Genomic DNA, 23,472 nt, shown 5'->3' on the forward strand with positions numbered 1-23,472 from the left:
TTACATGTGCTAAGGCTTATTTGTCACATACATAAGGCTTTATTTATTGAGGAGTTTGAGGGCTTGCTAGTGACAAGAAACGCCGTTATCTTGTTGGGAAAACATACCTTGAGACACAGAACGTATTCAGGTTACCATATGCAGTCTTGGACAACCTGCGGGCAGATCAAAAGAGTGTTGGGGCTCTTGATGCAGCTGGAAGGAACTCATTCTCATTCTGACAGGAAGAACGGAAGGACGGGAAAGGAAAGGCCGGACGGAAGGGATAAGGACAGGTAAAGGGAGGAGAAAAGGAGTAATGGGTGAACGGACGGAAGAGAAGGAGGGGTGGGGCAGGGCCGGAAGGGCAGGCCCGGCACCGTGCAGGATCGGCGGGCGAAGGGACAGGACGGCCGGAGGCAGGGGGGCCACGGACGGCCGGAAGGAGCGGAAGGCCGGGCCGGCAGCCGGTAATGGGCCGGCCGGCCGGCACGGACAAGGCAAGGAGGGAAGGCCCGGCAGGCCGGCAGGACGGCAGGCCGGCCGGCAGCAGGGAAGGAAGGCACGGAAGGCAGGAAGGAAGGGAAGGGCGGAGGTAAGCGGAGAGGCAAAGGGGTGAGAGAGGAGGAGGGAGGGATAAGGGGGAAGGAAGGCAGGGGAAAAAGGGGGGCGACACCCGAGGGCGGGGGGCAAGGGGGGGGGATCGGAGGTGGGAATGAGGAAGGAAAGGGAGAGGAATTTGCCTGAAGCTAAGCCACATTCATTCCAGCACCCAAAATTCCTTAAGCACAAATACTACATTCCTTCAGCAACCCCACCTCCACTCCTTCCGCGGACCCACTTCCTCCCGCCACTTCCTTCCGCCACAAAGGTATAATTTATAGAGCGAGGAAAACCAAAAAAGAAAAAGGAACAGAACGGAAGGCAGATAGGAAGGGCTACGGAAGAAGGGACGGGCCCAAGGAAGGAAGGCTTGAGGAACGGAGAGAAGGCAGGCAGAGGCAGGAAGAGAAGAAGGAGAGAAAAGGAGGCAAAGGAACGGAAGCAGGACAATAGGAAGGAAAAAGTGAAGGCGAAAGGACGGGACCGGGAAGGAATGGGAAGGAAGGAAGGAACTGGAAGAAGGGAGGAAGGGACGGAAGAACGGACATGACCGGACGGCCGGAAGGACGATCCGACTGAATGAAGGCATGTCTGAAGATAGGCATTGCCTGCAAGGCCGTCCTACCTTCCTTTCTTCCTTCCGGACCTTTCTTCTTACTACTTCCGCCTTCCGCCACTTCCGCCCGACTTCCGCCACACTTCAGCCCACACGTCCTTCCGCCACTCCTTCAGAATGGAAGGCAGGAAGCATTAGAGCGTCAGCAGGAAGACAGCGCAGGAAAGTTACAAGGCCAGGACACCGGAGGGACAAGCCAACTGCACGGCCGGAAGGAAGAGGGGGCAATCAGGAAGGCCGACAGGGAAGAGCGCCGGAAGTAAGCCGGACGGCCGGGGACACGGCAAGGCGAGGCCGTAACGTGCAGGCAAGGACGGCAGGCCTGCAGGCAAGTCAGGCAGGAAGCAGGTACTGAAAGGGAGGCAGGAATGCATTTCCTTCCTTCTTCTGCCTTTCATAAGTACGTCAGTCCTTCCTACATTACTGTCCGGTCCCTCCGTTCCTTCCGCACTTCCTTCCGCCACTTCCTTCCGCCACTTCTTCCGGCCACTCCTTCCTCCGCCAAGGAGGCAGGGAAGCAAAGGCCGGAAGGAAGACAGGAAGGAAGGGATCGGAAGGTAAGGACGGAAGGAAGGAAGGGGAAGGAAGGAAGGAAAAGGGGGAGGAAGTGGCAGGAAGGGCAGGCAAGGGAAAGGGAAGGAAGGGGAAGGACAGGCACGGCCGGACCGGCACATGCCGAAAACGACGGCGACACACTTACCGGAAGAAAAGGACGGAAGGACGGCACGGCCAGGAAGGACGGCCAGGAAGAACATTGACGGCAGTAGGCATGCAATGAAGGAAGGAAGGACGGAGGCAGGACGTCATTCCTCCGTTCCGGCCTGTCCTTCCTTCCGTTCATTCCGTTCCTTCCTGTTTGCTCCTCCTTAATTCTTCAGCTTCATTCCTCATTATTCCTCTCCAATTACTTTCATTCCTTCCTTCCGCCACTTCCTTCCGCCACTTCTTACCGCCACCTCTCCTTACGCCACTTCATTCCTTCATTATAAAATGACCCAGACCCCAAGTGGGAATGAGTTATAGAAGTTTTACTGGGAACAATATAAAAAAAATTTGCAAAGCAAAAGGGACAGCTCTGTGAGCCTGGCCAAACGCCAGATGCTCATGCACAGAATAGTGGCTCTACATTTATACCCTGGTATTACATCATCTTTATGCAAATTTATGTTGATTTTACATAGTCTTGCTCCACTTTTTTCAGTGCCCACATTGTTTTGTCACTTTGGTTGTCAGGATTTTCATTGGATGAAGTTCTGCTCTGTTTAAGGTTGTCTCTCAGATGTTTGGCTAGCAACAGTCTTCCAATGTGGACTCATAAACCCACATTACAGCATACAAAACCATCCTTGTGAAAACCAACCTCACAACTAGGCCATTGTCATGACATCAACCACTTTATAACACATCTCTTTATCTTAACATTAACAACATTATAATATTTAATTAATAACATAATAATATAATATCATAAAATTATAATACCCAGTGAAAGCCAATTTCCATTAACTTGTTTCTCACACTTCCTTCCTCTTTATTATACATACAGCATGTTTTTCTAGCTCGAGGTTGTACATTTTCAGTGATCAGTAACTGAGTCACTAAGTCCTCTGAAAGTCAAACTCCCTTAAACCTCACATTGTAATAAGAGACATCAGATACCAAGTTCCTCTTACTTGATTCCTACAGCAAATTCTAAGTGTTCTTCATAACAAATCAAATAGGGTCTAACCCTGATGTCTTGTAAAATTTAGATGAGGAAAAGTAGTGTATTGCCCGTAGCCTTTTACTTACAATGGCTTCCTGGTATTTGTTGAGCCATAACAAGGCAAAATCTGAATATGATGGAAATTTGAGTACTACATGGAAACAGTGGGCAACACTGTGACTGCAACTGTAGGCAACAGGAGCAGTGAGTTCCCTAACAGGATGTGTCAAGTTCTATATTCCCAGATTAATATATAGATTTTGAATAAATTTTGCTGTACAATTCCATTGTCTCCTTAGCATAAAATTCAGCTTTGATAAAACTGTTTTCTCTCCTGTTTCTCTAGATCTGTGTATCTCAAAAGAGGGGATTATTGAAGTTTTTAAGTTGTTAAACTTTTGATAGACATCGAACTGTAGCAATTACGCTTTTTGTTCAAAATCAAAATTTTCTGTTGTAGTACTTACACAAACTTTATTAAGTCTTTGCAATGATCATTCTAGAAAGATTAATGCCAGAGGGATAAGGTATGTGAAAGTCTAACTCAGATGGTAAAGCTTTTAATTGGTAATTACTGACCTTTTTTATCATCATTATATTCTTTAAAGCCTGTTGACTTTTAAGTCTTCTCTAGCTTTACTTCTTGGTTTGATACTTAGCCTGAGTCTGTCTCCTGACTTCCTAAAAGTTATTCCAAGAAGTTATTATACAAATTATTCTTACTTTGACCTTTATTAAAGCAATGTGATAATTGAGTGTTTTCCTACAGTAAATCCTCATCTAAGTCAGTGTCATCTGCAGCAATTAGGAAACAGCTCTTCATGGGGAGGGATGGACACTTTAGTGTACATCATATGCAATTTGACTTTGTGTGTCACTCACATGAAAAGAGTTCACATTTTGGCTCCATTAAAAGGTGGAGGTTTGAAGCCTTGGCCACTCTGCTGGTACCAGAGCCACTGACTTACAGGATACTCTAGTGCAGAAGTGTTGTTTCTACCAAACTTCTATCCCCTTTGTCCAGAAACCTGAAATTCTACACCAAAATTTATATTTGCTATGAAATGTTCCAAAAAAGGTGAGAAAGATATATTTTCCACAATTTTTATATTTTTAATGGAAAACCAGTAGAAATTTGTATTAACTTTGTTGTGTTGAGGATGGGATTGAAGAGTGCCATGCAATTAAAAAGATAGTAAAACGAACTGTAAAACTTATCCCTATATCAATAGATAAAGTTTTTTTCTACATGTACACTTGCAGAGACAATTATACTTGTTGAGCATGTGGTTTACCAAAGGTAAGTGCAAAGAATAAGGAAGTTTGAGGCCCCAAAGTGAATCAACCTTATGATTTAAAGAATTTATGATCCTGGTCTCTCATATCAAAGAATGTTTTCTGAGTGCAATAAAATACTTAAAGATAACATTCAACTCCAAAATTATAATCATAAGTGCATAAAGAAAAGGACAGGATTGAAATTGGTGGCATATGCTGACTCTGTGTAGGTTGGGCTTTGTTTGTTTCTTGTTTGATTGTTTTTTTGGGTTTTTTTTAACTCACTTTGGAGAAAGCTTTTATTCATATAACCATTTTTACTGTCAACCCCAAGAATGTTGCCCGTCTGTATCCCTATGCATACATGAGAATGAAGAAAACTTTCTAGATCTGCATAGCACACTACACAATAAAAATTGAGTCAAACGCTTGCTGAAGTCCACAAAGATTTTCATCCAATGGTCATTGGGTTGCCTTGAGCTTGTCAGCATTAGAGATTTTCTATTTCTACAAAAGCTGAGCCACAATGTGTGGGACACCGTGGATGGCAGTGAGGAGGTGGAGGGTGGCACCTGTGATCAGGTGAGTGAGGGGGGAATTGAGCAATCAGCTGTATGGTGCCTAATTTCCATCTTAAAAGTGGAAGTAGCTTAAACCATGAGAATTATACATTCTGGGTTATATTTTGACTCAAGCAGTATTTCTTCCACATAAACTAGATGTTTACTCCCACAAACATGTTGCCAAATCAAAAAGTTTCCAGCAGAAAAACTGCTGCTCTGACTGTCCCCTAGCAATAAGGAAGGAAATATTATACTGTTTTAAAACTTCTAATTATAGATTTCTTTTGCCCTTGAAAAAGCTGCCAGGCATTTTACTAGAAGCTATAGTGGCACTGTAAATGAGACAGCAAGGGGTCATACATGAATTATGGGTTTCAAAATAATTTCCATAGCCCAATATGCTATGTTAGTTGAAAAAAATGTGTTTGCTCCTTCATTGTCTTGCACCTTTTGTATCCATTTTCACCCTTATATAGGAAAGCTAGTTGTATTAGTAACACTTTATATTCTCTGTATACAAGAGAAATAGGAAACCAGAAATTTTTGATGACTTAATTTTCATTTTAGTAAGTCTAAATTTGTGGGGTTTTTTTTATTTTTATAATGAACAAGGGAATCTAAAGTCAAGTAAATTAAAATAGTTTTTCAGATATTTCTACTTGATGACCAACTTATTGTGAATATAAAAACTGATTTACAATCCTTATTATGTGTTTTTTGTACACAGAAAAGCTCCAGCTGATTGTGTCCTAAAAAGGTTAACACTTTTCACTAATCTTCTACTAATCTAAAAAGGTGTTACTTCACTAATTTTCTACTTCACAAATCTTCTTGAATGTATACTACTAAAATAGTAGCAAGAAGAGAAATTTCATTTTTATCTTAGCCTGTGGTTTTATTCTTCTGTGTGAGGATGAATAGAACTCTTGATTTTAGTATGAAGAGTGTTAACAGCCAACTCCATTATTCTAGACATATAATACAATTGAAAAGCAGTTGCATAGAAATCAGGAGTGGAGGGCACTCATTAGAATGAAGTTTGACAAAAATCAACAGCATATAATAGCATTCCTTTTTTATAAAAGCAAACAAAAATTGCTTTTATACTGATTTGTGTCTTCATCATAAACTACATTTACATGGCAAAAGTATTCAGGGTGCTAGCATTCTTTGGTGTTTCTAAATTTTGTAGCCACAGGACATTGCATTCACAACAAATAATTTAGCTCCAGCTTGCATGCAGTGTCACAGAGGGTTACTCTCATGCCAAAGATATACAAATTAATCTGCTCTTCCTGTGTCTTCTGTTTTCATGAAAGCTTTGTCACAGGCTGATTCTCATAGTAACTGTACTTTTTGGAATATTTTGTGATATTAGGGTTGTGCCAAAGAGAGTAGGTGTATTTCATGTGAGAAAACAGAGAGGTGGCATGGTAAACACACTGGAAAGATCAAAGCAGTTTTCAATGCAAAGGGGAAAAACAAAAACATTCTAATAGAAATGTGAGAGACTTACAAATAATGTATTAATAAAAGATTGAGATAAAGTAGCAAAGGAGAAGCAGGAATGAATCAGCTGAAATCTCATGTTCTTCGTTTAACAAACTCAAGAAGAAAAGCACATAAGGAGCACAGTTGAATCCATCACTGAAGAAAACACAAAAAAAGAAAGCAGTGAATGTGGTAAAAAAAAAAAAGTGAAATCATTGAAGAATATTATTATTTCAATTCTGAATATTGACAGACCATTATGATGAAGTCCACTCTGAGATGCATTTAGTCAAAGATACATACTGCAACACAAAAGTCAGTGCAATTCTTTAAGTCACACAGGTTTTTTGATCATCTGAAAAGTGAAAAAACCCCAAAGCCCACAAAATCAATGGAATGAATGAGGATGCTGAAACATAAGGATTCTGTATAGAGTGCCTAGGTTGAAGACAAGAGCATTTTTTTATTGTCTGTGTATTGTGTCTCATGGCAACAGGCATGACAGAAAACAAGGTAAAATGATTTGAGTGATTCAGTAGGCTCTGCTTGTGTCTAGACTTGGTGTTGAATCTCAGAGCCATGACCTCAAATTCAGAGGCTGCACTAATTACTCATTGATCCAAACATTTCAGGTCTATGCTATTGTCTGAATATCTGCAACTAGAGACCAAGATATCTTGTCAAGTACTTGTTTTTAACAATCCTGTAACTTCTGATTGTAATACAAGAGAACTAGTAATAACAAAGTGCTTCTTGAATCCCTATTAGAAAATACAGGTCTTTGTTATTTAGGAGAAGTTTTTTTCTGCTTATAAATCTCTTCAGGTCAGTAGGTAAATACTGACTTCCTGTTTTAATCAAAACATTCTATAGAATCACCTAAAAATGTCAGTAGTAATGGTTTAAAGTTTTTTTTAAGGGAACTGATAAGACCAGAAGTGGCTTAGGAGCAGATAGACAAATGGCAGAATTTATTACTTCCCAAAGAGTTGAAAATTGTGTTAAAAATTATACCAACTGTTAGAAACATTGGGACAGTCATCAAAGCAAAAGCCTTGAAATGCAGTATCTCATATGTGATGATGGCTAATAATAGATGCATAGGTGAATGTGTGAAGAAAAACCTAACAAAAGCAAAAGATTTTACTGAAATGGTCTCCAGGACACCCATGAATTTGCAGACCATGAACTTTTGGAAGAAGTGGTGTATTTTCATGAGTAAGAGCACTCAATGGAGCAGTTCCCTATTAATTTCTGTGAGTTTCAAATTGCTTTCAGAAGCTTTTGGAGTCTTTAAAATTCAAAGTAAGTTGTGCAAGACAGCTCCATTGTCAGTTCAATCTGATGCTCCCAAATGTTTATATTTGAAAAGACAGTGACAAACATTTCCCCATTCATAATCTCCATGTTATTTAGGATTTTGTACATCTCTGCTGCATCTCCTTTTCCAATTTAGCAGACTGAATAATATAATTCTTTTTAGTGGTTCCTTGCACGAGGAATGGTTCCTTACTGTCTAAAACTAAATTATTCCTGTAACTTGTCTTCCTGCCTTTTTGTTCTAAAACTACTATATCCTTTCCTTAATAGGGCAGTCAGATGTCTAAATATCTTTCAAGGTGAGGGCCTTTGAATTCAATAGTGAGACAAGTTTTCTTTTCTCTAAAAAAAAAATAAAACAAAGCACCCCACTCTGTTCTTTTAATTCTTCTTTAAAATTCCTAGCATTTTTAGTTTTGTCTTGCTACTGATCATTGAGCTGATATTTTCACACAATAAAATCAAGATCTCTTTCCTGAGTTCTAATTGCTCACTTAGAGCCATGAATGTGTATGCAAAGTTTGAATTTTTTTTTCCCTAAGGGAATTGTTTTAGATATACATGCATTGAATTATTCTGTGTAGATATTCAGTGATATTAGCAGACTTTATCACCTCACTGTCTCTTTTTCCTGGAGTGTGTATCAATAGCACAGGCACCAGCACAGATCTCTGGATCTCTGTGGAACCTTTCTCCATTAGTGGTCACTGTACACTGGGAAAGTGGGAAAATAGAATATTTCCTCTTACTTTCATGGGTTTTTGTTTTTGTTTTTGGTTTTTTTTTCAAGAAGCATTCCTCCATGCAATGGCCTCTCCTCTTGTCCCACGATAGGTTACTTTCTTGAAATGACTGGAGAGGAATCTTGTCAAATATCTTTTGGGAATCCAAGAAAACCATATAATTTTTGTCTGTGTGCTGACTCCCACAGCAAGCAAGACTAATGAGTTTGTCAAGAATGATATCCCCCTGAAAAGAGGGGGAAGACTATTTCCTTTAATTTCACATTTATGCTCTAACCTTGTTTTACAATCTCTCTTACCAATCAGAAAACTACAGGCAAAATATGTAACTGTTCACAGCTCTTGGGATTCACCATGGACACCCCTAGAAAAAGTCAAATCAGTCATTGGCACCCTAGGAGCAAGTCACTGCCTGCCAATAGACAAGATATAAACTGCTTCTAGAAAGGGGAGTAAATATCTAGCTTAATGTATAGATATTTACTATTGATACCTACTTTTAGGAGACTAAATCTGGAGCTGAATCTCTCCCTTTAAGCTGTCAAAATCTAAAACTTTTGGCTAATGTCATTACTGGGCTACTTTTGTAGTTTTCAAAAGGTTGTGAAGATCATGCAAGGTCCCTGGTGGCTAAAGAAAGGTCATCTCCATCTCCAAAAATGGTGGGAGGGAAAATCAATGGAGCTACAGGTTGCTCAGCCCCAGATGGGTCCCAAAGAAAAACAAGAAGTTAGTCCTTTTCACAACCCTTTTTGTAAACATAAAAGTGGAGAAGGTAAATGGGAACAGTACACAGGGATTTAACCAGAAGTCTGGACTAAAGACTTATTGAAGTTCTTTCCAGTCTGAGAAAGTACACATACTGTAATTCTGTGGTTGAAATCCTTTATTGCACATAGTGGACTTATTCAGGGATTGTTGCAATGACATTTCAGAGATTTCTACTATTGGAGCTAGGTCACTGGAATGTGATGTATCATAGCCTTACAGTGTCTAAAGTGTTCTAGAAATTTTATAGTATAACAGAATTCTTGTCTTACATGGCTAAAAATGAGGTAGAAAAAGAAAACGCACAATACATTAAAGAAACTGGGAAAAATATCATATATTTGAAGTTTGGTCATATTTCCAGCTAATAGATATCCCATTGTTATATTATAATCAAGTTAAATAAACTGACCACATATCTAATATTTTAATAAATCCAATTTTATTTTGTTAGATTATTAATTTAATTCTCAGATTAGGCATGCAGCTGTAAAGCTAGATGACCAAGAAGGTTTTGTACTTTACAAAACTGGACACAAACAGATCACAGAAAATTTTAGTATGGCAAATGTTTATAATATCGCCAAAAAAAATCAGGGACATACTTTTTTTCAGAGTAATATTATCCTAAGGAATAAGGATAAAAGAAACTAAGATAGAAGAAACACTAAGAAACCTTGATGATGTTTACTCATCATATTGAGCCTTGATAATGGTAACTTTTCTTTCAGGAGAGGTAGTCAGAGTACTAAAGAATAATACAGTATCTACATACTTGCTGAAGGAAAATATTTTTGTAGTAACTACCTTTTCAATCCAACATTAAAATTTCCAAGTGTCACACATTAAAAATGACATTCCATTGAAAAGTGATGAGTTATGGCAATATCTCAGCAATATGTTTAAATTAAATATAGTTTGTAAAAGTTTTCTAATCTCACCTACTTACACTCTGACAGATAATATAAGAAGAATTTTTTCTAATAAATATACATGAGACAAGAAGACAACAGCCATTTCATCTAGTCACCTTAAATATTCAGAGGGAGTTACCAAAAATCCCCAGGGAATAGATGTTCTGAGGGAAAGCAGGTGAATCACAGGCTGACAAAATTACTTACAGAAGTTTTCTGGTTTCTCCTCCCTTCCTGTGTCAGAAGACAGTGTGTCTGAACTGTTCCAGTCTGATGCCTGTCTAATCTGTGTTTATCTTCATGATGTGGATTTTACAGCACCCATCACTTAGAGCTCACCTCTACTCATAGAGTGAAAAAAATGCTAAAACTTTATTTGACTGCAATTTGAGATGTTAATTTCTCATGCTGTTTTAAAAAGACACATAGAAGAAGAAATCTTCATGGATCCATAAATGGAAGATTTAATTCCATGAATGGTTAATTCTCAGCGTGTCTGTCAATGGTAAACTCTCAGCATGTCCTTCCTCAGTTGAAGAAAACCCGTCTGTCAGCATTACCAACTTTTTCTTTCTCTTAGTTTTGCAAAGGTCATAGTTTTATTTGCTGATCTGTCCTGGTCTATAACATTATGTATGTTTTGTAACATGCTTGGCTTAAAATTTGGCATTCTGCTTCCTGAAGTCTGCTACAAGAAGAAGCAGAACTAAGAAATGAACTCTGATGTCTCAGTGCTGCTTCTCAATCCCTTCCAAGGGATGGGCGCTGTCTTTCTCCTTCCCACGTTTACAGATTTATTTCAAAATTCCACTTACAATGAAAATTTATATTTCATAAAATATTGGCTATTATAGATGTTATGACATTTGAATATTTCTAAAAATGTTTAAGTACTACATCTTTCTAAATATTTTTTTCCAATTTATCTATTATCACTCTGTTGTAATATGGTCATCTCTGTTTCAATTTCCCGTTCTAGCCATACAAATCAGTGTAAAAATGCTTATCAGATTTTAAATCAGAATTCTAAGCTCTTGATTTTCTATGTCACTTACTACTTCAGGGAGGTCTGACAATATGCTTTGATGCAAATGTCTTTCAAGATGTTTGTTATCATCTTGCTACTTAAATGCTTACAGATTACTCAGTACTTTCCCGGATAAATTTATAGGATACAGAATTATTTTGTATATGTTTCTGTTCACAAAGATTTACCTTGCAAGGCAATTACACTCATCTATGCTCTCAGGTCTTGTGGGAGTTCTTAAAGATAATTGCTAATGGGCTAGAAATTGATTGGCACATTTTTGAGTACTTTAGTGTGGTCCCTTAGAACTTGTGGCCTGTGGACTATTGGAGGTCTGTAAGACACCAGATAATAGTTATTCATTTATTTGTTAGGCAGAATAAGCTTCAAACAGAAGAGCACAGGAAAGAAGAAAATTCATCCAGCAAAGTTTCTATTAAAGGCTTACCCCCACCCCAACCAAACCCCCCCCCAAAAAGAAACCCCAAAAACTGAACCCAAAAAGAGTACATAAATAAAATGGATAAGAAGTAAGAGATAAATATCCACACCATAGTGGCAACACGTGCTATGAATGTTTTTTCGGAAATATTGGGAGGGATAAGCGGGGACCAGAAATATCTTCCAACTATGCCTGGTAGTACTGGTAACAGTAACTTACAGGATTGAAAACCGTAGCTGAGGAAGTTTACTGATACTAAAAACAGGTTGCTGGTGGATGACTTTATATTGTTTGCTCAGCACAGTGAATCACTTCATCTGATTCAACACAAGAAATTTAAACAAAGGAATTCTGAAATGAAACAGCAGTTGACAATGGTACATTCCAGAACTTTAAGATTGTAGGGCAAAGAATCTACCACGTAAAACAACATTAAAAATCTGTCAGTCATTTATTCATCTGCCAGCTCTCTTCCTGGTGTATGGTGGGATTAGATAATTTTCCTTTCAGAGATAAATATATATCTGCAGGTAATTATGTTGACAGAGGAAAATGTGCAAGAGGGTATGATATAGAGCCAAGTACCACTGTTCTCCTGTCTGCTTCCTTGGCCAGAATTCAAATTTAAGCAGAGGAATAAAAAATAAATGCACACTACCACTCAGCTGAGAGAGAGCAGAGGAAACCAAGAAAAGATGTTTCATTTTACTTCCTTTGTTCTTATTAATAATATATTTGCATCAAGGAGAATGAAGACTTCTTAAGAATTTGTGTTTAATCCCTCTATGCTCTTTCTCCAAATATCTGTAAGACTTCCTTCATAAGATTTCTGCTAATATGAAATACAAGAATAGATAATTTAGCTGTCAGTGGGATAATTTCATTACTTTTGCTTTTCTGCCCATTTTCTCAGCTACTTAGGGTTCTAGGAAAAGAAAAACAAAAAACTACCCAAACCTTTTCTAATTGGTCTGTATGTTATGCTGCATTTGTGAAGGTTTATGAATTATATAACACAAAGACTTGAAATGCCATCAGCATATTGACCAGCCTGAAGTGAGAATTGATGTTATTCAGTCCAACTACTACAAAAAGTATAGTTTTGATATACCCAACTGCAAAAACTGAAATAACTCTGATTAACTAATGTCTAATTTGCCATAATATATTCTTATTTGAATAGTGATTTTCCAAATAAAAGCATCAACAATTTTGTTTAAGCACATATCCAGGACATGGATATGGTCTTACCAAAACATGAGGATTTTGATGATCCATATCCTGTGTAGAGTTCCCAAGTCACTTGAAGATTCTGTTTCAGTGCACCTACAGGTGTGCTGAGTTCCCCACGTAATTCTCTGCTTTAGTACAGAGCTAAGAATTATGGTGACTTGAAATAATTTAATACTAATTTACTTTCACATATTGGCTTGGATGTTAGATGAAGATGAAAATCCAGTTTCACGTTTCTCTTTATCTGGAGAAAGTTCAGACTGAAAACATTGCAAAAGGGTGAACTAATAACTGACATACATTTAGATATCAAAGAAAACCTATTGCACCTATATTGTTTCTCACTGTGAAGCAAATGCAAGTTTCATTGAAGAAAAGAAGAAAAAGGATGCAGTGTGAGCTTATACTAGTTTAACCACTCTGTAAGGAAAACAGCCTTTACTTCCTAAAGTTTGTATTTTATATTTAATAGGCCTCTTGACCACTTTGATACCATAATCAGTCTGAGAGACAAATAAAGGAGAGCTCAGGCTTTCTGAACAGATAAGTGTTTTTTTAATTTCAGCAGAGAGAAGACTGGATGCTTGTTCTACCTATTCAATGAAGAGAAACATTTTACTTTGCTTTAGACTGGTATTATTTGTTTCATTTAACTTTAAGCAGCAAAAAAAAAGGTAGAACATCACAAATTGTATTCATGACATTATAGTAAAATCAAACATGATAAGATACTGTGGAAAGACAGTGAAATTGCCACAGGCTCTGATCATATAAAGAGTGCTGAGTGGGAATAGTAGTGCAGCCATGCAGAACATTTACCTGGAGTACTTGGCGAGGATGAGGTAATTGTGCTCTTTCCCAAAAATCATGAAATCCCAAAATATTTCCACTGAATACCACTTTTTTTTTTAATTTTTTTTTTTTTAATTCCTGGAGTGCCAAGATCAAGTGCCTTCCATCATGAGAAAAAAATGACATAAAAAGAGGCACTTTTTTATCTCACTTCCCTGTCCTTTCCCTGAAATTAATACTTATTTCCTTCAAAGCACACAGATCTGATGCTCAGATTTCTGGACAGAATTTTCCTTTCTTGTGTGTGTTTGTTGATCATCTTACATAGTAGGGAGCTAGTCAGTTTTTTGGACCCTATGGTCTTAGTTATTTACAATTTTTTCAACATAGTTGGATGTCTATCCTTATTTCTTTTCCATATGACAAGAGCAGCAAAAACAATATTTTTCTGGATCCTACAGGTAAAGAAAGCCAGAAATTACTTACAACTTGTCACAAAATACATCATACTAGAGAATAAAGATGTAAAAAAACATAGGCCTTACCAAGAGAAGTAGTAATACATACCTTGAAAAAACTTCATTTGGAAAATTCATTTTATAATAGTATTTAATTTCAGCAAATCTTCTGAAGGATGACATAGAAGAGAGGAATGAAATGAACAATAAAATGATTGATCATGGTCTACAGTTGGCTTTTTCAAGCATTATTTCCATAGCATTGTGTTGATATGAGGGAAAACAAACACAACTATCATCATTTTATATGTGCTTATTTGAAAGATTCAGAATTCTAAAGTAGTTACAGGGCTCTCTCTTCAATGTGTAAATTAATTCCTTATGTCTTGGAAAGTCTAATGTTACTAAATAACGATGAAACAAAAAACCACTATGTTCAAACAGTGGTCTTTTACTAATTAGCAAGTACACATATTAAAAACTCTCCTCACCCAAAATGAACAGCTTGTTTCATTAATTGAAATTTCATGTCTAATTTTTCCTGAGATCTAGAATGTTATATGTTAAAATCAGGTTTTTTAGTGATGTTCCCCTGTTGAGGGCAGTCTCTACATACTTAAGTTGATTAAAAGTTTTAGTTGCAGTGACATAGATATTATTTGTGTATCTAGTCCAATTGACTGGGACCTGACTGAATCTTCATTCTACTAGAAAACACATATGATGATTCAAGATGCATAAGTTTCATATTAAATTACCCACACCTGTGCAACATTTAATTCAACAAGAAGAAAAATGTCAAGATTTCTTTTTTTCTCATTAAATGCTGCTTATATTTCTGATAATTCCATACTCAGTATAGAGACGAAAGAGAAATAACCCATGAAAACAATTTAGATAGACATAAGCAGGACAGATTTTTTTTTTACTCAATAATTTTATAACTTGTTTAGTGTTTGGAAGCAAGTAATGATAAGGTATGTGTTGCCTGTACATATATCAGGTAATGGTATATGAAGCAGTCATACAACTGCTCCTATTTAGATTATCACATGATAAACTAGGCGAAAGATATTTAATGGAAACTGCCAAATAGGGAAATATCTAACTAGCCTGTGGAATTCACTTCTACCTCATTTTACACTTTCCAGCGAGTGAGAAGGCTACACAGAAGAGAGTTTAATGATTATCAGAGATTCAATATTCTCATACTTTTGCATATACAATTAGAGTTTGCCTGAGCTTAGAAAAAAACCATCATTTATTTTGAAATTATTTTAGAAGAAATTCTTATATGCAAATCATAGGGGAACTTCTGACTGTCCCTGAAATTTCCAACACCTGACTACTGTCACAAAATAAACTGTCTGAATCCTTAAAACTCTTTCATCACTGGAAAAGAATGTGGTGAAACCAAATTGAAGTGTGCAAGACAACTGCATGTCCGTGGGCTGAAGAGATTTCACTTTACAGTATGAGCCAGATCAAACTCTAAAAAAATGACCTTGCATGGTGTGAAGAAACTTTTCTTGACTGCATCAACCAGAATAAACCACTGTCATGATACAGATTTTTCTTAAAATTTATGGAATGTACAAAGTTACCATTTTGTAACTTCGCATCTTCATTCATGTGACACAGCTAAAAGAAGGGCTCTCCCTCCCCTATATTATCAGCTGTTCTTTATTATATTTAGTCCCAATGGACTCCTTCTACAGTAAAATATTATTCATCAAATAGTGTCTAGCCAAAAGTGACTGTCTATTTCTCTGCCCTTGAAAAAGCTTTTGCAGGCCAGTGTTGCAGTATATATGTCAATGAATAAAGTAATTTCATCTTTAGTATCATTAGTCTAGTATCTTTCAAGAGTAATAAATTCACTCAGAATAAAAAAAAATTATATTCTTGGTGACATCACAAGGATCTCAAGGCTACTTCCTGAAATTGACATATCTCAGCAAAATGTTTATAGTATTTATACTGTTGAAGAACATTCTTTGTGTTCTGTCTCTGAACTTGTCTGGAAGGCAGGAATTTTAATGCAGTTGTACAGAAAACACAAATAAAATTATAAAGTCAGAAAGAAATAATTCACAATGTCTTTTACTTGGTAATTATAAGCACAGAAACAGATAATTAGATACAAGATTTACCTGGTTATTATTCTTCAACAACAAATTATACTTGATTTGCATTCTTTATTTTTTTAAACAAAAAAATTCTTTCTGATTTACAAAGATTCTCTAACACAAGCTCAGCCACCATAATACTTGTATATACACATAAGAAGAGATTTTAAAAGTAATTTTTCTACTTAATTGCCAATATTTTATGACATGTTCTCATGATTTCCAGATCTGAAACATGAAATAGGCAGATTAATTTTAAGTCATCAGTTCTTAAACTAAAAATAGCTAAAATTACAGTTCATGGAAGTTTAGAAATAACTTTAAAGTTTGAGGATTAATGAGCTCTAGGTTTTTAAGCTTTCAGCTGTAGATCACTGATTTTTAACTTAGTTTAATGGTGTCCAGTGCCTCAAACTTGTTACCATTTGAAGGCTCCTTGGCAGTTCAATTGAAGCCATCTGTTGGACACATATTTCTACAGAAAATTTTTTCACATAAAGAAAATCTGTCCTCTGAAAAGAAACCTTGTTTCTTCAACTAAAGCAACGGAATAAAATAGCATGAAGATCATAAAGGGTTTGTTTACCTTGATGAGATCAAATCCATCAAGGTATTCATAGACAGAGGAAAGGAAAGAAGTAAGATGGAGGAAAATCGGAGGAAATATTCCACGAAACACAGTTTACAGGTTCAGAAAGAAACCTTACCCAGAATAATTTTAGCAATATAAGATTTGTAACCAAAACATATAGGAAAAGTACTATATATGAAGCTACAATAAAGTATTTTTACATATCCTGATTTACTTAGCCCACTCAAATGTTTCCTGGAATGTCTCCAGCAGCACACTGTAGGTAAATATCAGAGATATTCTGGGTTTTGTTGCTGATATTGCCATGGCAAAGAAAGTTTATTCTCTCCCTGGATTTGGAAGGATTTCCCTCTGAAAGACACCTCTTACAAATCTTCCATCCCTAGAACATTACCTTAGAGTGAAAAAAGCCACGCCTTGCTACTTCCCACACTATGTGGGAAGTGCCAATTAAAAGCCTGCAGAGCTCTTACGCTTAAGGCCAGTTCCAAATTGCTCAGTGGTTTCCAAGCAGCTTCCTGGTATTACGGTGATTAGATTCAGGAATATTGAATTAATGTGAGTGGAAAAAAAAATGTCTCTAACTGGTTGTGTGCTTCATGCAGAACAGAGATCTTATGGTCCACTAACATTCACAAGAAGAAAACAGACCGACACCGGAAAAAATAAAAAGGAAGAAAGTAAAAAAGGAAAGGAAAGGCAAGGAAGGAAACGGAAGGAAGCGAAGGACGTGATAAAGTGAGGGTAAGGGTATTCGTATGGAATGAAGGAAGGAGAAGTAACTGAAGGGAATGAATGCATTACTGTCAGACAGGAGGAAGGAATCGGAAGGTCTTCCCTATACCACCTGTCCTTCCTTCCTTCGCTGCCCTTCCTTCCTTCCTTCCTTTGTCCTTCCGTCCTTCCTCCTTCATTTCGCTTCCGGCCTTCCTTCCTTCCTCCTCGCACCGTCCCTTCCTTTCCACTCACCTTCCTTCCTCCTCCGAGCCCTTCCCTCCGGCCCCATCCTCCTACCTCCCTCCCTCCTCCTCCCTCCTCCTCCCCCTCCCCTCCCGCCCCTCCCCCCCCGCCCACCTCCCTGCACTCACCTCCCCTCCCCCTCCCCTCCCCCCCCTCCCCTCCCATCCCCTCCCCTCACCTACACTCCCCTCCCACCTCCCCCTCCCCCCTCTCCCTACCCCCTCCACCCCCCCCCCCTCACCATCCCGTCCCCTCCACCTCCCCCGCTTCTCCGCCCCCCTCCCTTCTTCCCCCCCCCCTCCCCCTTCCCCACAACCCTCCTCCCTTGTTTTTTACTTAGTGTAATTAAGAAAGGAATGGATTTCTTCAATATTGCTGCAACCAAACTCAACTCTTAAACAGAATTTGCAGTAATTCAAAGCTATTCACCGGCACAACTTTAATCCTTCTCATTTCCTTCCCGTGACTCCTGTTCCGTACCACAATTATTTCATCAGCATATAGGTTTGACTTAACCCTCCTTTGTGTCCATTCTTGGTTTGTAAAAGAAGGGATGATGTATTTAATGATTGTACTCATTCAATCACACTTTTCTTCAGGTGGATACCATTCATGCTTTTAATCAGAAACCCTTGCTGTCCTTATTCTTAAAATCCCCACTTTCTGGTATGGACTATCAAAGAGTCTTCATTTGATCCTTTAAAACCTCTTCATAGAACTGAAAAAAGGCAAAAATCTGAGAAATAAAGCTGGAACATTTCCACATTTGCATTAAACTATTAGATACTGGAGAAGAAAAAGAAGAATCTCAAAAAAATTAAAATTATGGGCCAGCTCTTTCTTACAGATGAAAAGCAGATGAAAAGAGTTAATGAATAAGATCTTGTATTCTTACTCACTTTCTGTGGTATCTATTCTAAATTTGTGGTATCCATACTACATTTGTTAGTTTTATAGAATATAGCACAAAAATTAAAATTTTCTGCAACAAAGTCTAATTTCTAAAACTCTTAAAATGTTCCTCTGTTGTATTCTTTCTCATTTAGCATATTGGATCTATATGCTTTTTAAGTCACAGTTTACTTTTCTGAAAGAAAAGGGGAATCTGATGAACAAATGGCTTAGGATTTCCTCTATGGAGTGACAGTCCATCCTTACCGAGAATCACAGTTCCACATAGATCAGTTTTGTTTAATTCATGATCTTTTTGAGCAGAGGCTCTGGCAACTCAGCCTCATGCTCAGCCAATTTATGTCTGGGTATCGTTTACATTCAGGTAGCATTCACCTCTAATCAAGATCAGAATCTCTTTTCTCTGGAATCAAACTTTTGATGCAATAGAGCTCTGCAATTGTTTACCTTGAGTTACTGACACCAGATAACAACGTAACAAGTCTACTTTTTCCATTTTCTTCATTTCAGTGGTTCTACTGTTATCCCCATCTGAATCTCTTACAGAAAAAACACAAATGCCACAAGATGCTGCTTCTGTCTTGTTAAAATGCACTGATCTCATTAGATTTTGATGCTGTTATGTCATGTAGATATCAGTCTTGCTTGTCTACCCAAGGGAGAGATACTTACACAACTGTTGCTAACATGTTATTGGCCAATGACTAGTTAAATTTAGATTTTGTTGTTAAATCAATCCATTAAATAGTGCTTAACAACTGTTTTGAAAAAGAGCATGCTGCAAGAAAGAGGAATAAGTTCATTTCAGATTGGAGTCTTTGCACCAGTTAACCTAAATTTTGGGGTTATTTAGACTCAGTAAAGAGCAGAGAGAACACTTGTTATCTACTCCAGGTGTGATCTTAGTGTATGTTGCAGGTTTGAAGTCCATGACACTTTTGCTTGGACCTGCATGCAGGAAACAGAGTAAAGATAAAGTGATTTAGGAAGGCAATCTCAATTGTGCTCTTAGTTTATATTTAAAGTCAATACAAACAAAGCTAAGTGAAATATTATTCCACTTGTGCTAAACTTTCTGAGTTTCCAGTTTTGAACTATAGAAATTCTGAAATGAAACCTTCCAGGGGACAGACGACATTCCAAACCAGTTTGGTAGCTATGGCTCATTTCTGGAAGAGCCATGATGAGCCCGTTCACATTTGTAGTAAGAGTCCAACAGAATAGAAAATTGAGCTTCAATCTCCTGCAAAGCCAGCAAATATATTTAGCACCATGCAGTTACTCTCTGTGAGTGTAATAGATAATAGTGCACCTTAAAGTGTGCACAGACAGCTGTGTGAGCAAAAATCTGCCATTAAACTCTGACACCTCCCCCAGAAATTCAGAGCTTCATTAAAATATGTCTAATGGCCATTATTCATCCCTCTCTAAGGGATACTAGCTTTCTTGTAGTGCAGCGATATTAAAGATAGAACTTCCACACCAGACAAGAAATTAGACTTGTGCAGACAGCTAGCTGCTCATTTATTCTTTAATTGATTTGAGTTAAATAGATATTTTAAAAAGGACCAGGTAACTGAGAGAAATAGTCTGAGCTTATAGAAGGACCTGGAATTTTATCTTCCTTCCTATACTCTCATCCCAGATGAGTAGAAACAATGATGCACATAGTTTAGATCTAGTGTTTTAAATCCATGCAGGCTTGTAGTTTTGCATCTAGATGTTAGTCCTATAGACATAATAATTTGGCAAACCACATGGTATAGAGTGACCACAGGGAATAAAGTTAGTGTCCTTTGTTGTCTACTTATCCAGCATGTTTGGGGAATCAAAATAATAAGAAATTGAAGAATAAACTCTTATAAGGAATGAGTTTAGCCTCATGATGATACTAAAGTGTAGCAGTAGCTATTCTGAATCAATGCTACTTATTATTTTTCATTTACATTTTCTTAAATGCAGTTTCTATTTTTTTCATATTACTAGGACTTTTTTTTCCCAAATGCTGACCTGTTCTATCAAAGCAAGGATAATGCCATACAATGGTATTTTTAAACAGCATACAGCCTTCTGATGGAGATTTTACAAAATGTTTAAAGTCAATAGTCTTTGAAAATTTCATTGTCCAAAGCTTTCCCTTCCATATGCAGACAGACATCTAACTGTGCCATCAAAAACTTATTGACAACTAGATTTATGAAACTTTTAATCTTGATGAAAATTCCTTAAGTTTCACTTAAATATGAATTAAGATTAATTCTGTAACTCACCAATTCAATTCACCCAGACTAGTTTTCATATGGTATATGTGTGGTGAAATTTAGGTTCAAGAAAAAAACCTGTCAAAATACGTCAAAGAAATCTGAACATTTTCTTTTCTTTCAGCAAAGTTTTTCAAATTGAAGATATATGACATAGTGAAAAGTTATATCCGCCAGAATTTATTACTATTACTATTACTAGTAGGGATATTACTCAGTCTTTTTCACAGATTTTCCTTTAACAGATGGAATTCAAAATGGTTCCTATTACTCATCTGAGTGGATGAGTCCTTTCATCTGCACATGAATGCATTGAATTTCTAAGCTGGGCTCTGGCTCCTTAATTTACAGTACTGGTATTTTTTACCAATTGCATATGGAGGCAGAAACGTGTATGACATGCAAAGTAAAACAAGTAAATAGTTTTGTTTGTGCATGAAACTAGGTCTGAGAGTCAGAAAAAAACTGAAGGAAGAAAGTTGTTTAATAACTTGCTTTCTGTGGTACTTTAACTAGGAATTCCCTGGAGTAATTCCTGTGATCATTTAACATTGAATCATTGGGCAGTACCTGAGGATGGCTTGTTAGCAGTTGGCAATATAACACAGCACAAATGGACACTTATGTAAAGGGTGAAGTATATCAAGCAAAATAAAAAAGGGCAATTTTAAGCTTCAGCACAAGGTGTGTTCCATATACCCTTTTTCTGTTATGCAAGGATTGGTTTTAGAAGATATTTGGGGAAGCTTTTTTGACTATAATTTGTGTTTTTTTAATACCTTTAATCATAGACATATAAAATAAAAAGTCTTTTTTTAAAGTTTGTGTTGGAACTCCAATGAGCCTCATGACGGATATCCAAAAACTTGTAATTGCTCACCATAAAACTCTGTTCCTAAGCTTGTGACCAAAGTAATCAGATACCAAACCATTTAAATAAAGTTTTTTTATAATTGTTCAATTAAAAAAAAACCCACACCAGCTTAAATATGTCTCTGTTGGAAACAGAGTGGTACAAACCTGACATCTTAAACAAGACAGGTCAGGACCTTCTAGAGAGCTGAACTATTGGTACACTCTCTGATGTAGTTTTGGCCCCCTCTTGAATGACACAATTTGGAGCCTGTAACAGGAAGTGTGAAGACGAACACCCATTTTAGCTCTACATGCACAGGCTATGTTGTACCAGGTAGCCTCAAGATCAAGTAGCAATTCTGATTTTGTGTGCCATAGTAACCACATCAGGATGACTATAATTAATTTCCTTAATTCATATTTATACATCTACCTAATAGACATAAATTTTCACAAGAAAGTATGTTTCTGTAGGTTCTAGCTGAAGTTAGACCTATTTTCACTGATTTTCAGAAACAGATAAGTTTAGGACAAACTGATCCAATATATGGCTACTAAATTGATGAGCTAAATGACCACAAATTTATAAATGCTAATAAAGTAAAATATCATATTGGATAATTTTGACCAATTTTAGCCTCTCTTTTTGTGAGTTATTTTGTAAGTTAACTTCCTTGTGTTTTTATTAAGCTAAGATTAAAAATGCATATGTTTAAAAGGAATCTGCTGAGGAATCATTACTTTTCTTCTCTGAAGATCTCTTGAAAATATTTCTTAGTGATCTGCCTTAATGTTATTCTCAAAAGATTTTGGATTTTCTCTAACTGAGGCATCAGTTATTGGTGGTACTGCATGTGTCTGCTATAGGATTTTTTAGAATCATAAATCCGTGCCATTAAAGAATTCTGGTTGATTACATCTGTCTCTGTTTTTATGGTAAAGAAGGGCTGAGAATGTGATTAAATAGTACAATTACTAATAGAAAAGCTTCTATAAGGCAGAAATAATGTAGATTTTGCAAAGAAAACCAAATGTTTTACTTAGTCATATTTAGTCACACTAAAGTCAAGCATATTGAACATAATGAAAAATCAAAATTTCAATCAACAGAAATCACCATGTACTTTTCTAATGTTTTAATTTAAAAAGGATATGTATGAACTGATTTTCATAATCCTGTGGTTTTTTTGTGGTCAGATAATAAAAATTTTATAACAAATTCTTCTCATAACATAAGAAGAAACTTAAAACATAACACTTAGTTTTACACCTAACACTTTAAATTAACCTTGTTATTTTTTCATTATCCTTCTCCATGTGTGTTACTGCTCTTTCACTCAACAATCTCATCTTTAATATTTTCCTCCCATTTTCCATTTGTATCTTGTTTCTACTCTTTATTATAATTTTTTTTCAAACTGACCAGTACAGCTAGATAACAATTTGTACTCTAATTGTCCAGACTATTTACTGTGAGTCTACTGGTGCTCATGAGCATGAAAAACCAGCCGCGAGTGAATGGAACTAGTAGATGTGAAGATGTATGTCACCAATTCTATTCAGAATTAAACAAAATTTTTACTGCAGAACTACTGAGCATTGTTGTAGGGAGACCTGTTTTATATATATATGCTTCATAGATATAAATGTTTCATATATAAATGTGTGTGCACACATGTGCACACATACTCTAAATTTTACAGTTTTTAACTTTAGTTTTTAAACTTTTCCAAAACAAATAACACAGCTGAAGACTGAGACAAGTGTACCAATTTTCTTAGTGTAGGATTTCTGCTTCAAACTTGTTCACTTGTTAAAGCAATTTAATTTA

General features: G+C 36.9%; 1 protein-coding gene across 1 annotated transcript; it reads left to right on the forward strand.

The window, feature by feature from the left end:
• Nucleotides 1–298: 298 nt before the first annotated feature.
• Nucleotides 299–1,035, forward strand: LOC127059774 (octapeptide-repeat protein T2-like). The gene is made up of 2 exons (XM_050976437.1): nucleotides 299–594; nucleotides 789–1,035. The coding sequence occupies exons 1-2, from the start codon at nucleotides 299–301 to the stop codon at nucleotides 1,033–1,035; spliced, it is 543 nt and encodes a 180-aa protein (XP_050832394.1).
• The last annotated feature ends 22,437 nt before the right edge of the window (nucleotides 1,036–23,472 follow it).

The sequence above is a fragment of the Serinus canaria genome, chromosome 1, assembly GCF_022539315.1.
Source record: "Serinus canaria isolate serCan28SL12 chromosome 1, serCan2020, whole genome shotgun sequence".
Classification (NCBI taxonomy): Eukaryota; Metazoa; Chordata; class Aves; order Passeriformes; family Fringillidae; genus Serinus; species Serinus canaria.

What these genes read in the sequence shown, in the direction of transcription:
- LOC127059774 (XM_050976437.1), top strand. Translation starts at nt 299, where the DNA reads ATGGGTGAACGGACGGAAGAGAAGGAGGGGTGGGGCAGGGCCGGAAGG. An exon ending in GTAAGCGGAGAGGCAAAGGG is followed by an intron (nt 595 to 788) that starts GTGAGAGAGGAG and finishes ACATTCCTTCAG; the next exon opens with CAACCCCACCTCCACTCCTT.